The 12,124-nt window shown below is 40.4% G+C and overlaps 2 protein-coding genes across 2 annotated transcripts in view; one reads left to right on the top strand and one right to left on the bottom strand.

Moving 5' to 3' along the window:
- RALGAPA2 (Ral GTPase activating protein, alpha subunit 2 (catalytic)) overlaps positions 1-12,124 on the bottom strand; it is a 238,163-nt gene that overhangs the window by 73,876 nt on the left and 152,163 nt on the right. The gene's annotated exons all lie outside the window — the stretch shown is intronic.
- On the top strand, positions 10,550-11,027 carry LOC103597330 (NADH dehydrogenase [ubiquinone] iron-sulfur protein 5-like). Its single transcript, XM_008581154.1, has one exon. It carries the CDS (start codon positions 10,590-10,592, stop codon positions 10,908-10,910), a length of 321 nt encoding a protein of 106 aa, XP_008579376.1. The 5' UTR covers positions 10,550-10,589; the 3' UTR covers positions 10,911-11,027.

Below are 12,124 nucleotides of genomic sequence, written 5' to 3' on the forward strand. Positions count from 1 at the left end.
GTTTTTATAGCTGAGTAGTATTCCATTGTGTAGATATACCACATTTTCTGTATCCACTTATCCGATGATAGACATTTGGGCTGGTTCCAACTCTTGGCTATTGAAAAGAGTGCTGCGATGAACGCTGGGGAACAGGTATACCTTCGACTTGATGATTTCCATTCCTCTGGGTATATTCCCAGCAGTGAGATAGCTGGGTCATATGGTAGATCTACCTGCAATTGTTAATAGTTGATCTTATAGGCACTTTTTTTGGCTCTCCAGAGACCTGGTGGATCTATGTTCTATAGAATCTCTGATCTGGCCCTGAGTTTTATCATCAAACTGTACCCCATGCAATTCTGCATTCCTGATCAGTCTCCTCTGAGCAGTCCTTTGCTGATTCGGGGGCAGGTCGTCTTTCCTTGCTGTGTCCCAGTGTTCTCCTGGTGTTCCCATCTCACCCACTGCCCGCCCATTCTCCAAACACTTCCCATGGGACGGGCCCTGCACTGGTTCATTGCAATGACTCACCGGTCTCTGAATGGCTCCCTTTTCTCAGTTGTTCTGGCTCCTTGCTCCTGCGTGGGTCCATAGGAACCCTATTAGCGGTCTTGCTGTCCTTGGGGCCACCAAGGCCCTCTTCTGTCCTGCTGCCTCCAAGCAACTCCATCTGAAGGGCACAGCTGCGGCTTCTGCCGGCTCCTGCTCCATGTGCTCAGCAGGCTCGAGCCTTAAAGCTGCCACAGCCCAAAATGCTCAGAGCAGCTTTTACTTTTTTTCTTCATAGTTTCTCCTGCCTTCATGAACTCTGTAGGTCTCTCCTCCTCTTCCCCTGAGCTCCAGTGGCCCCAGCTTGGCTGAGGTCGATTTGTGGGAGAGAGTGATGCTGGGAACCGTCTATTCCGCCATCTTGACCCGAACTCCGCAAAGTCCCTTTAAAATGACTTCTAGTTGGCTTTCTCTCCTGCCTGACCCACATCTGGTCTACAGGAAACACTTAGCCATCCTTTGCCCCAACAAATTCTGGTGGTGCAGGTCTTTCAAATGCACCTGCCTCTTTTTGCTTTGCTAATAGCTAGTCAGCTTCAGATTTTTCAGTGCAGGGTCTGGCAACAGCCTCTGCACAAGCTTCAGATGGCACAAGTCAAGCTACTCTAGGGGCTTTCTTCTGACTTCATGAATTGTTCCAAGAAAGCAGAGACTTGTGTTTGAAATAAGAGAGAAAGAAGAGAACAGTAGATATTGCAACTACACATTACAGCAGTACTTAGAGGAAATGTGTAGGATTAAATGTTTATACTAGAAAGGGATAAAGACTGCAACTTAGTGAAATAGGCACCCATCTTAAGAAGTGCTGAAAAAGCAGAAAAATAAAACAACTCAAAGAAAGTACAAGGGAAGAAATAATAAGATAAAAGTAGTCATTAGATACATAGAAAACAAACATACAATAGATAACCAAGATCAAAACTTGGTTCTTTGAAAAGTCTAATAATAATTGATGGGTCTTTGGCAAGATGGATCAAGATGAAAAGAAACCACAAACAAATAAGATTAGAAATAAAAAGGGACACAACTATAGATGCTCAGAAAATACGTATACCTTTATGCCTGTAAACTCGGATATTTAGACGAAATGGCCAAATTCCCAGAAAAATACAATTTAGCAAATGTAGACACAAGATGATATATAAAAACTATAATTCTATGAGTGCTAAAGTAATTGAATAACAGTGAAAAAAATGTTTTAATAAGAAAAAGCCAGCTCAGATATCTTTGCAGGCAAATGCTACAAAACCTTCAAAGAACAAATAATTACATGTTAGAGAAACTTCCAGAGTATAGGAAAAGAGAAAACAAACTCACTCATTTTATTAGGCTAGCGTAATCTCAATACCAAAACTGAAGGGCCAATCTCACTCATGAACATGCATGCAAAAATCCCAACAAAATTATCAGCAAACCAACTCAATAATGTGCAAAAATAATAAAATATCAGGACCAAGTTGGATATATACCAAGAATACATATGTGGGTTTTCATTAAAAATCAATCTGACGAGATTGGGCATGTTCAGGGTGGTATAGCCGTAGGCCATTATAAATCAATCTGTTTACTTAACCACATGAATAGATTAAATGAGGAAAGTCAGATGATCATCTCAAAGATGTTTTAGAAAGTGTTTCATAAAATTTAAAATCGTTTTATGAAAAAAAAATTCTTAGCAATCTTGGAATAGAAGGGAACTTCCTTAATTTGTTAAAGAGCATCTACTAAATCCTATGGCAACGATTAAACAGTGGAACATCAAAAGATTGATGTGTGAGACTGTGAAGAAGGGAACACTATCCTGCTATATCACATCTGTCAACATTTGCACTGGGGATCCTTTGCAATCCCATAACGCAAGAAACAGAAATAGACTGTGAATCAGAAAGGAGGAAGCAAAACTCTCATTATCTCAGATGACAGGATTGTTCTCACAGAATCTCCAAAAGAGTCTATGGAAAATGATCAGAAGGAATAAGAGGATTTATCAAAGTCAATGGACACAGAACAAACTCACAAAAATGCTACTGCATTTTTATTCAACAGCAACAAATGATTAGAAAAGAAAATTATGTTATTTACAACAGCATAAAAATATGAAGTCCATAGGAATAGATCTAACATGTAAAGTATAATAAAATTTACAAAACTTTATTGAGAGATGTTAAAGTATTCAAATAAATGGAATGATATGTCTGTTCGTGGACAAGAAGACTCAATATTGTCATCATTCCCCTTCCCAGATTGACCGATGGATTCAATGCAATGTATACACTTCAAAAAGTTCATGGAAAGATTCATAGTATCTTTAAATTGTTTTTCCATGAACTTTTTGAAGTACCCTTGCATGTATCTTGACAAGCTAACTCTAAAACGTTTACAGAAAAGAAAGAGGCTAAGAAAAGCAAAGGCATTCTTAAGGAGGAACAGGGTGGAGACTTGCCCCACCTTATAGTATGGTATGTATATTCTGAGCTGTGCTAAGAAAGACAGTGGGACAGAGGCGCGCTGGACCAGTGGAGCTGAAGGTAGGAGCATACAGGCACAGCCTCCTACCTTCAGCTGAAAACTCATTTACAAAGCTAATTGGGATATATTACCCTGTGAGGTGGGGATACTGCCCTATCAGATATGGTATATCCTTGGAATCAGAGACCAGTACATGGTGGCATTTCTTCTAGAATCAGAATACTCAGCTATAGGAACAGAGCAGTTAGGGGTAGTGCCTCTTACTTTATTCCTCCTGATCACACATATGTAATTTTTTTCTCCCATTCCTATGATGCTAGTCTCTGATTTTAGTTTTTAGCAATTAAGGGAGCAACACTCCTACCAGAAGAAAACAATTGAAAGTGGAAACTGCCACCAGCTATTTCAGGCTCCCCAGATCATTGGACACTGAGGCAGAAAAGGAGGCTCCAGGCAGAGTAGACTGTGTAAGTGGCCCTGTCTAGAGAAGATAGTGCTGCTGCTACACAGTGGGGACGGGGACAGGGTTCTCTTGGGGCACCCCCTCCTGATCCCATGCTCAATGGTAAATTTAATGAAAGACTACATTAGGCATTAGCCCTAATCAGAAGCTTAACTCAGCATTTCATCCCTGTTGAGCATGCATATTCACAACCATCTAAAGTTTCTGAATGACTCATAAGCGCCCTCTCCTAGCATAGTGACCAAAGCTTGGGGATAAGATTTTCCATGACTGTTGACAAACTGGATTTCCTATCAGCTGCAAGTTAGGAGATGCACATTGAGTCCCTAGCATGCGTTCCTTGACTAAGGGAAGTGCAGCTCTGAGAGGAAGCAAAAACCCCAAAAAGTGCAGCCCAAATTAATTTCTCCTCATCAGGCCTGGGTCCAGACCAAGACATTTTCACTCCCAGGTTCTCCTCCCGGCCAGATACTGTAAAAGCAAAGAAAGGTTCTGCAGGGAAGTGATGACACTGAAGTTCATGTTGCAATTCTGCCTACCATGCCAGCACAAGAGTGCATCCACTTGCTGGAGCAAGGACAAAGGGGAATCCTTGAGACACGGAATGTGATCTAAAATCTTCATTTGGTTTGCGGGCATCAATCTTTCAAGTACTCGAGAGACATCTTGATGTTCCAAAGCAGGGCAATGAACAACTGAGCTCTGTTCAATTTCCTTACAGATAACCTCCAGCTTCTGGAACTGGAACATTGCCACGTATGGGCCTACTAAGATCCAGGTCACGTTGAAAACCGTAAATTCAGAGTTTAGTCAGCTATTCATCCCACTTAAAAAACTGCAGGTATGTGTTCACAACAAAGACATGACCATAATTTTTGTGCCCAGCTTTTTGGCACTGCCTTTATTATGCAAGAAGTAAGTGACAATACAAAGGTCTGGGATTCAAGTTTCTCCTGGACTTCACACATATGCCTAAATGTGAACACAGAATGTGTACATGGAACCATACAAATATAAACAGCCCTTCATTAATAAGCATCTGCAAACAGACACAAAAACTAATACTTTTGTACTCTTAAAAGAGATTTGGTCTACTGGGATTCAGATTCTGGATTGGTTTAGCCACCCAGAACCAAGTACCCTTGGAAAATTTTCTTACACTCACACCAACTATGTATGTATTTTGAGCAGAGGAGCAGAGTCTTCTGCCCTACTGACCTCACAGAGTGGCTGAAAGGCTCAGATGCCATATTAATCCTGAAGTGTGTTGCAAATAGCACTGTCCTAATGAGAGGAATCATACAATTTTGAGATAAGGGTAAAAACTTTAAGAGAAAGGTATCTTTCGGAGAAACAGAATATTTATTTCCTTATATTTCTAAGTCTATCTTGTATAAATATGGTCAATGGAATATGAGAAGAAAATTTTTGGAAAAAATGAATAATCAGAAGACTCTAAAATTTTGCCTGAAAATTCTGAAGACTATATAGAATCTTTCTAGGTCAAAAGGAGCAGAGATTTCATATGCCATCTGTTTAATAGTTATTTGCTTTTTCTGATCAAAGTTCTGTTAAGGGCTATGAGGGAATACAGAGACGAATTAATTGGGGCTCTTATTTGTAATTAGTTTACAGGGGAGATAAAACTATGTATTCAAGAAGACAAAAAATGAAAAGGAAAAAAAAAAAACTTTAGGGTAGATATAGATAAAATATTCTGAAGTCACAGAGTTCTTTTCTAGCTGAGGGAAGCCATCACGGAAAGTTTCATGTTGGAGGTGGTCATGACCTATGGGTGCTGGCAGAGATTGGTGGTGGGAAGAGAGAAACACTCCAGGCAAACAGTACAAAACAGGAACTTTTCAAAAAAGTGAAGTGGGACTGTCTCTCTTTGCTAGGGCAGTGTTCCCAAAATGCATTCCATGAGATACCAATTTAGCTGAGTACTGGCTGGTATTATATGAAAGCTCTGCACAGAGTTAATTATCAGAGACAAATAAAGGGAAAAACTGTGGATAGAACAAGGTCAAGGGCTGCACAGAGCTCCTGAGGGACTCCCTATAGCAAAGTGGGGAAGTCACAGGCAGACCCCTAAAGGAAGTAAGGCAGGTGGAGAGGCTTAGACTGTGGACTTGAGAAGAATGGAAAGTTCTGGAACAGGTATCCTGGGAAATGCATGAAGCATTAATATCACTGAGAGAGAAACTAAAAGGTTGGAGAACAGCTGTGGGGAGCCAGCTGACGCTGAACTCGATGGACACCCAACAGAAATCATCAGCTCACTTTCCTGACTGCATGGCTGTGATTTGCCCATCCCCAGTGCATCCCCCTATGTAGTGTCCTGGCAATCCACATGAAACTAGCACAGAGTACCAGGCAAGTTTCCCACTTTTTACTTAAAGGAAAGGCTGAGCTGAAGGCACACATTGTCTGTGTATGTCATCAAGAGATGAGATTTGGTGGGTGGTGAGAACTGTAAAGGCTGCAGATACAGCTTTTAAGTGGTCCTCACAAATTAGGTGGCCAGAAACCAAAATGGTAAAGGGAAGAGTACATGCTTTTGTACTTAAGGGGAGATACTTGTGCCCATCATAGAATGGTGGGTGTAAAGAAAGGGCCTGTGAAGTTAATAGTAATTGCAGTAATGACCACAATCACTATGAACAGAGTAATGTAAATGGTAAGAATATTACAATGATGAATTAGAAAATAACTTTAGATTAAGAAGTCAATAAGGATAAGAAGCTGTAAGAGCTTCAACACATATAGGAGAACATATGTGCCAGTATGCTGAGCAGGCCAGAGCAGCCCTCCACATGAAAACCCGGCCACAGATATTCCCCCAGAGAAGCTCAGCTGCAGTTGCTCCAAACGCAGAACTGCCTCATCAGTAAGGGATCAGCACCACCTACTGAATCTCAGTCCACACCAGACCCCTGGGACCTGATACTGAAAAGCAGGTCTTCCATCTGCCAACAACAAAGCACTGAGGCAAGAGGGAGCAGGAGCCCCACACATCAGGGAAACCACGCACAACACCCTGAATCCTGCATACAGACTTAGGAAACTGAACTTCTTGGGGATCATTTCATTAGACCCATAAACAATACAGTTTCCCACATTTCTGACCAGATCCCCCATGCAAATCTAAAAGAATTAAAAAGTTATAATGAACAATGAGAGAATCAAGGGTCAAACTGGAAACAATGACAGGTCAAAATGACAGACCAAGAGGCGATTTCTGCGTATTCAGATGACTGTGCAGACCTGGGGGTTGATGCTGTGCTCAAGGGACATGGGGCAGGACACTGGCGGGGGCATCACTCATAAGGTTAGAACAGACAATCTGTGAGGGCCCCTCTACCTCTGTGATCTAGGATTCGAGGAATTGCCAGTATCCCCCTCTGGGAAGTTCAAGATCCAACGGGAATTATGAAGTAAAAGGGTGTGTTTGTACTCATGCGTATATGCCTAAGATGTTAAGGTGGGTGATAAGTTGCTTAAAAAATTGTATTGAAAGGCAATAATTTTCCTGCTGGAAAAAACAATACTAGTTACATTAGTTGCCAGAAAGACTGGCGAGTCCATGGACTGAAAAGTTTATGAAAAGTAAAATGTGTTAGATTCCAATCACTCCTCGTGTGCTCTGTGGCTCAGGGTGTGATGAGGAAGGCACGGCGCCGTCCTCCAGGAACGTACGACTCCACGCAGTAGCAGCAGGGCAGTGCTCTCGAAGAGGCTGGCTGGGAAATGGCTCACTGGACTTGAGCTAGTGTCTTGAAAGGTGAGAGAAAACAGATTTAAACTCTATTTGCAGAGCCTGGACTAGACACAGAAAAGAATTTCCAAATCATGAGAAAATCCCTTTAGAGGACAATATTGCATCTCCATGAATGTCTTTTAAAGTATGCTGATCATTTAATTGGGCCTATAAATGATTCTCCTTTGATGCCTTTGGAATCAACAATACTTAGTAACTAGAGATGAAAATAATATGCATCATTGACTTATTTTTGAGCAATTAAAAGATTTTATTAAGATAAAATAACAAATGAATCATAGACAAGGGTATTAAAAGCCCAGGAACATTTGATTTTTGACGATGAGTCCACTGGCTGTGGCTACTGTTGTTAAACCCCCTATGCTGGGCCAGGTTCTGCACTCAGAGCTCAATGTACAGAATGTAAATCTCATGACTCCTACAGGTTGGCACTTATCCCTATTTTATATAGAAAGAGATAAAAAGTGACCATGGATAACTGCTTTTCTCAAGCTCATTAAGGTCAGGGCTTGGGCCCCAACATCTCACTGTGGTCTCGGAGGCTCCAGATGACCTGACCTGCCACCCACAGCTCCTCTAGCCCTCTTCTTTGTTCCTCTGACTTTGGCCATAGTGAATGTCTGTCTTTCTTCAGATTCTTGAAGCTCATGCCCACCTTGGAGACTTTGCCCTCACAAGTCCTGGTGTTCTCTGCTTGATGCTTGCTGAGGGCTGGTTCGTTGTTCCATTTGGGCTCAGCTCAGTTGTGCCTCCCCAGAGAGCCTCTCTGCTCACCTGAATCATGATGTAATAACCTCTTTATCTCTCATAACTCTCCCTGCTCTAAAGTTGGCTCTGTCTGATATTAATAGTTACTCCAGCTTTCTTTTGATCAGTGTTAGCATGGTATATCTTTCTCCATCCCTTTACTTTTAATCTGCCCTTATATTGAAAGTGGGTTTCCTGGAGACAACATATAGCTGGGTCTTGTTTATTTTTTTTATCCACTCTGACAGTCTCTATCTTTTAATTGATGTATTTAGACCATTGACATGTAAAGGGATTATTGATGTAGTAAGATTAATAGCTATCATATGTTATTGTATACCATTCATTGTCCTTACTGTTTGTTTCCTCTTCTGTCTTCCACTCTTTTTCTGCTTTCTCTGGTTTCAATTGAGCATTTTATACAATTCCATTTTTTCCTCCTCTCTTAGCATATCAATTACTATTCTTTTTTTTAACTTTTTTTTAGTGGTTGCCCTGGATTTGAAAATACATTTATACCAAATCCTAGTCTACTTTTAAATAACACTATATCACTTCACAAGTAGCAGAAGTACCTTATAACAGAGCATTAGCATTGCCAATTCCTACCTCCCATCCTTATAAAATTACTGTCATTCATTACTTATCCATAAGCTACAATCATTGAATACTTTTTGCTATTATTGTTTAGAACAATTTTTATCTGTTAGAATAAAAACAATTAAGGGCCGAGCCCGTGGCGCACCCATGGCACAGCAGCGCTCCCGCCGCAGGTTCGGATCCTATATAGGGATAGCCGGTGCGATGCGCTCACTGGCTGAGCGTGGTGCGGTCGGTCACAAAAAGAACAAAAAACAAACAAACAAACAAACAAAAAAAACAATTAAGAATAAAAACAATAAAAGATTTCATTTTATCTTCATTTATTCCTTCTCCAGAGCTCTTCCTTTCTTTATAAAGCTCCATGTTTCTAACATATAATTTTCCTTCTTTTCGATGAATTTAACATTTATTGCAAGACAGGCAGGTCTACTGGCCACAAATACCCTCCATTTTTGTTTGTCTGAGAAAGTCTTTCTCCATTTTTGAAGGATAATTTTGCTGGATACAGAACTCTAGGTTGGTGGTTTTTAAAAATAGATTACTCCACCGTCTTCTTGCTTGCATAGTTTCTGAAGGGAAGTTCTATGTAATTTTTATCCTTGTTCCTCTGTAGTTGTTTTTTTCCCTTATGGCTTCTTTCAAGATTTTCTTTTTGTTTTTGGTTTTCTGCAGTTTGTATATGACGCATCTAGGTGTACACATTTTGATACTTCTTGGCGTTATTGGTACTTCCTGGATCTGTGATTCAGTCTCTGTTATTAATTTAATTTTAAAAAATTCTCAGTCATAATAATTTCAAATATTTCTTCTCCTTCTCTTTTTCTTCTTCTTGTATTCCCACATGTATGTTATACCTTTTGTAATTGTCCCACAGGTCTTGTATGTTCTGTTCAGATTTTTTCAAAATTTTTTCTCTTTCCATTTCAGTTTAGGTTTCTACTGACACATCTTTAAACTCACAGTTCCTTTCCTCAGCCATGTCCAGGTTACGGATAAGCCTATCAAAGGCATTCTTCATTTCTGTTAACAGTGTTTTTGATTTGTAACATTTCCTTTTAATTCTTTCTTAAAGTTTCCATCTCTTTGCTTACATTAGCCATCTCTTCTTTTGCACTGACCACTTTTTCCATTAGTGCCCTTAGCACGTTAATCAGGGTTATTTTAAATTCCCAGTCTGACAATTCCAAAATCTCTGCCATATCTGAGTCTGGTTCTGATGCTTGCTCTGTCTCTTCAAATTGTGTTTTTTGCCTTTTAGTGTGCTTTGTAATTTTTTGTTGAAAGTTAGACATGATGTAGTGAGTAAAAGAAACCAAAGCAAACAGGCCTTTAGTGTGAGGTTTTATGTTTATCTGGACAGCAGTTAGGCTGTGCTTATTGTTTTCTGTAGCTGTAGATGTAGGTGTCAGAGGCTAAAATTTCCCTAGATGCCCTTGCTTTTGTCTCCCCTATTATCTTTGGGTTTCCTTAGAGAACTCTCTTAAAATAAGATCTATATGTGCGGTTCTTTCAGCTGTATTCCCCTGTCATTATGCAAAAGCCCTACTGATACAGGGGAAACATTCAATAGTCCTGTGATTAGGTCTGTGCCCCTGGGCTGTGGCCCTCACAAGTACTTTTCAGTTTTGGGGTTCTGTTGCCCCCCTCCCCGCTTAGGAAGGCTAGAAGGACTGGAGTTGGGTATTTCCCTTTCCCCATGTGGAAGGCTAGACAGGGCTAAAAAGTTGGGTATTTCTCTTCTCCCAGTTCAGTTAGGTTCTGTTAAAATAGTTTCTCTTGAGGGCAGACCTTGTTAAGCAGAACAGATGCTTTTTGTATATTTCAGAATGGTTACTTTTCCCCCTCCTTCTGCCAAAGCATCAGGGGATTTTTCTCCAATCTTCAATGTAAAAACCTGGTAGGATTCCTAGAAGAAAAACTCACAGATCCGCGTAGCAAGCCAGTTGTCCTGAAGCCGCGGCCAGTGAAGAGACAAGGACATTACGCCGTGACGCCATGCCTTTCTTGGATGTGCAGAAAAGGTTGGGCATTAACATAGATCAGGGGTTGACAATCCAAAGTGCTGAACAGCCCTACAAGATTCCTGCTCGGTGCCATGCTTTTGAAAAAGAATGGATAGAATGTGCACATGGAATCGGTGGCATCCGGGCAAAGAAAGAGTGCAAGATAGAATATGAGGATTTCAAAGAATGTATTCTTCGGCAGAAAACGATGAGACGCATCAATACCATCCAGAAGCAGCGGGATAAGCTAATAAAGGAAGGAAAGTATACCCCTCCACCTCACCACTTGGGCAAGGAGGATCCTAGGCCCTGAGTAGAGCAGCTGCTGATAGCTGGAGGCTGATTTTTATGTTCTCTGTTCTCACTGGAACGATTACTTACTGAAAACCTCTTTGTCAGAAGTGTGTAAATAAAAGATTGCTCCATCCAATTGGTTTTGTTTTCTCTTGGATCATACTTTTCTATAATGAGATTGCAGCTTATTTTTTAAGTTTGAAAAAATGCCTCTACTTGTGTGTAAAAAATTAGCATCTAGAGAATAACATTTTATGAATGCTTACTATATATGAGGTACTTTAAATATGTTAACTCATTTAAGAAGTTGCAGTATTCTTTAGTGCTTTAATTCTGGTTTATTCTCCATAAAACACAGACTTGGGCTGGGAGGGGGAGGCAGTGGAGATAGTAGTTGTGTGTTTACTATAAGGTCTGTGAAGTCTAACTTTAAGGCTAAGAAGATGCCAGGTTTTCAGATAATTTAGTTTTGAAGAAGCAAAATTTGCTATCTTGTATCAGTGGTATATTAGTACTTCTAATTAACATGTTTAGAAATGTGTTTTTGGAAGCCTGGTAGGATTCCTAGAAGAAAAACTCACAAAAATGTGGAACTCCCCAAAGATTCCTTTACTTTTTAATTTTCAGACTTGTCCATACTAAGCCTCCAGCAACTGGTCAATTATAGTCTATATTTTCCTACCCAGGTATTTGTTCCCCAGAGGTTTCTGCTTCTGGGCTTCTGTGCTAGTAAAGTGTGATTCTCTGTATCTGCTTGTCTGTCTCTCCAATTTGGGGGGCAGGAGTTTGCTCTGTGGCTTCAAATCTCTGGTGGCTCTAAGAAGAGCTGTTGACTTTCAGTTTGTTCTATTTTCTTCTTCTTGTGAGGATGGGAGTGACGGCTGCCAAGCTGGATTGGAAACCAGAAGTCTTCTATCTGAATTAAACCAACCTCCTTCCTGCCCATCTTATACTGTTTTGTTTTCTTTGTAACATCTATACCTATTGGAAAGGCACTGGTTCAAACATTTATTTACTTATTTAATGGCTATCTCCCTTACTAAAATTTAGAATTCAGGAGAGTGGGAACCCTCAGCCCTTGATCCAGTGCCTGGCATGAAGCAGCCTCAAGAGATATATATTGCCTGCTTGACTGAATAAGGAATTCCAGCTTCCAAGGGTCTGGCTACTAGATATTAACCATATTTGTTGTCCTTTTCCACATTTTTAGAATAAGATCTATTGTGACTGTCT

The sequence above is a fragment of the Galeopterus variegatus genome, unplaced genomic scaffold (genome assembly GCF_000696425.1).
Source record: "Galeopterus variegatus unplaced genomic scaffold, G_variegatus-3.0.2 Scaffold2283, whole genome shotgun sequence".
Taxonomy (NCBI): Eukaryota; Metazoa; Chordata; class Mammalia; order Dermoptera; family Cynocephalidae; genus Galeopterus; species Galeopterus variegatus.

Excerpts from the sequence above, each read along its gene's own strand:
- LOC103597330 (XM_008581154.1), top strand. The coding sequence starts at position 10,590 with ATGCCTTTCTTGGATGTGCAGAAAAGGTTGGGCATTAACATAGATCAG.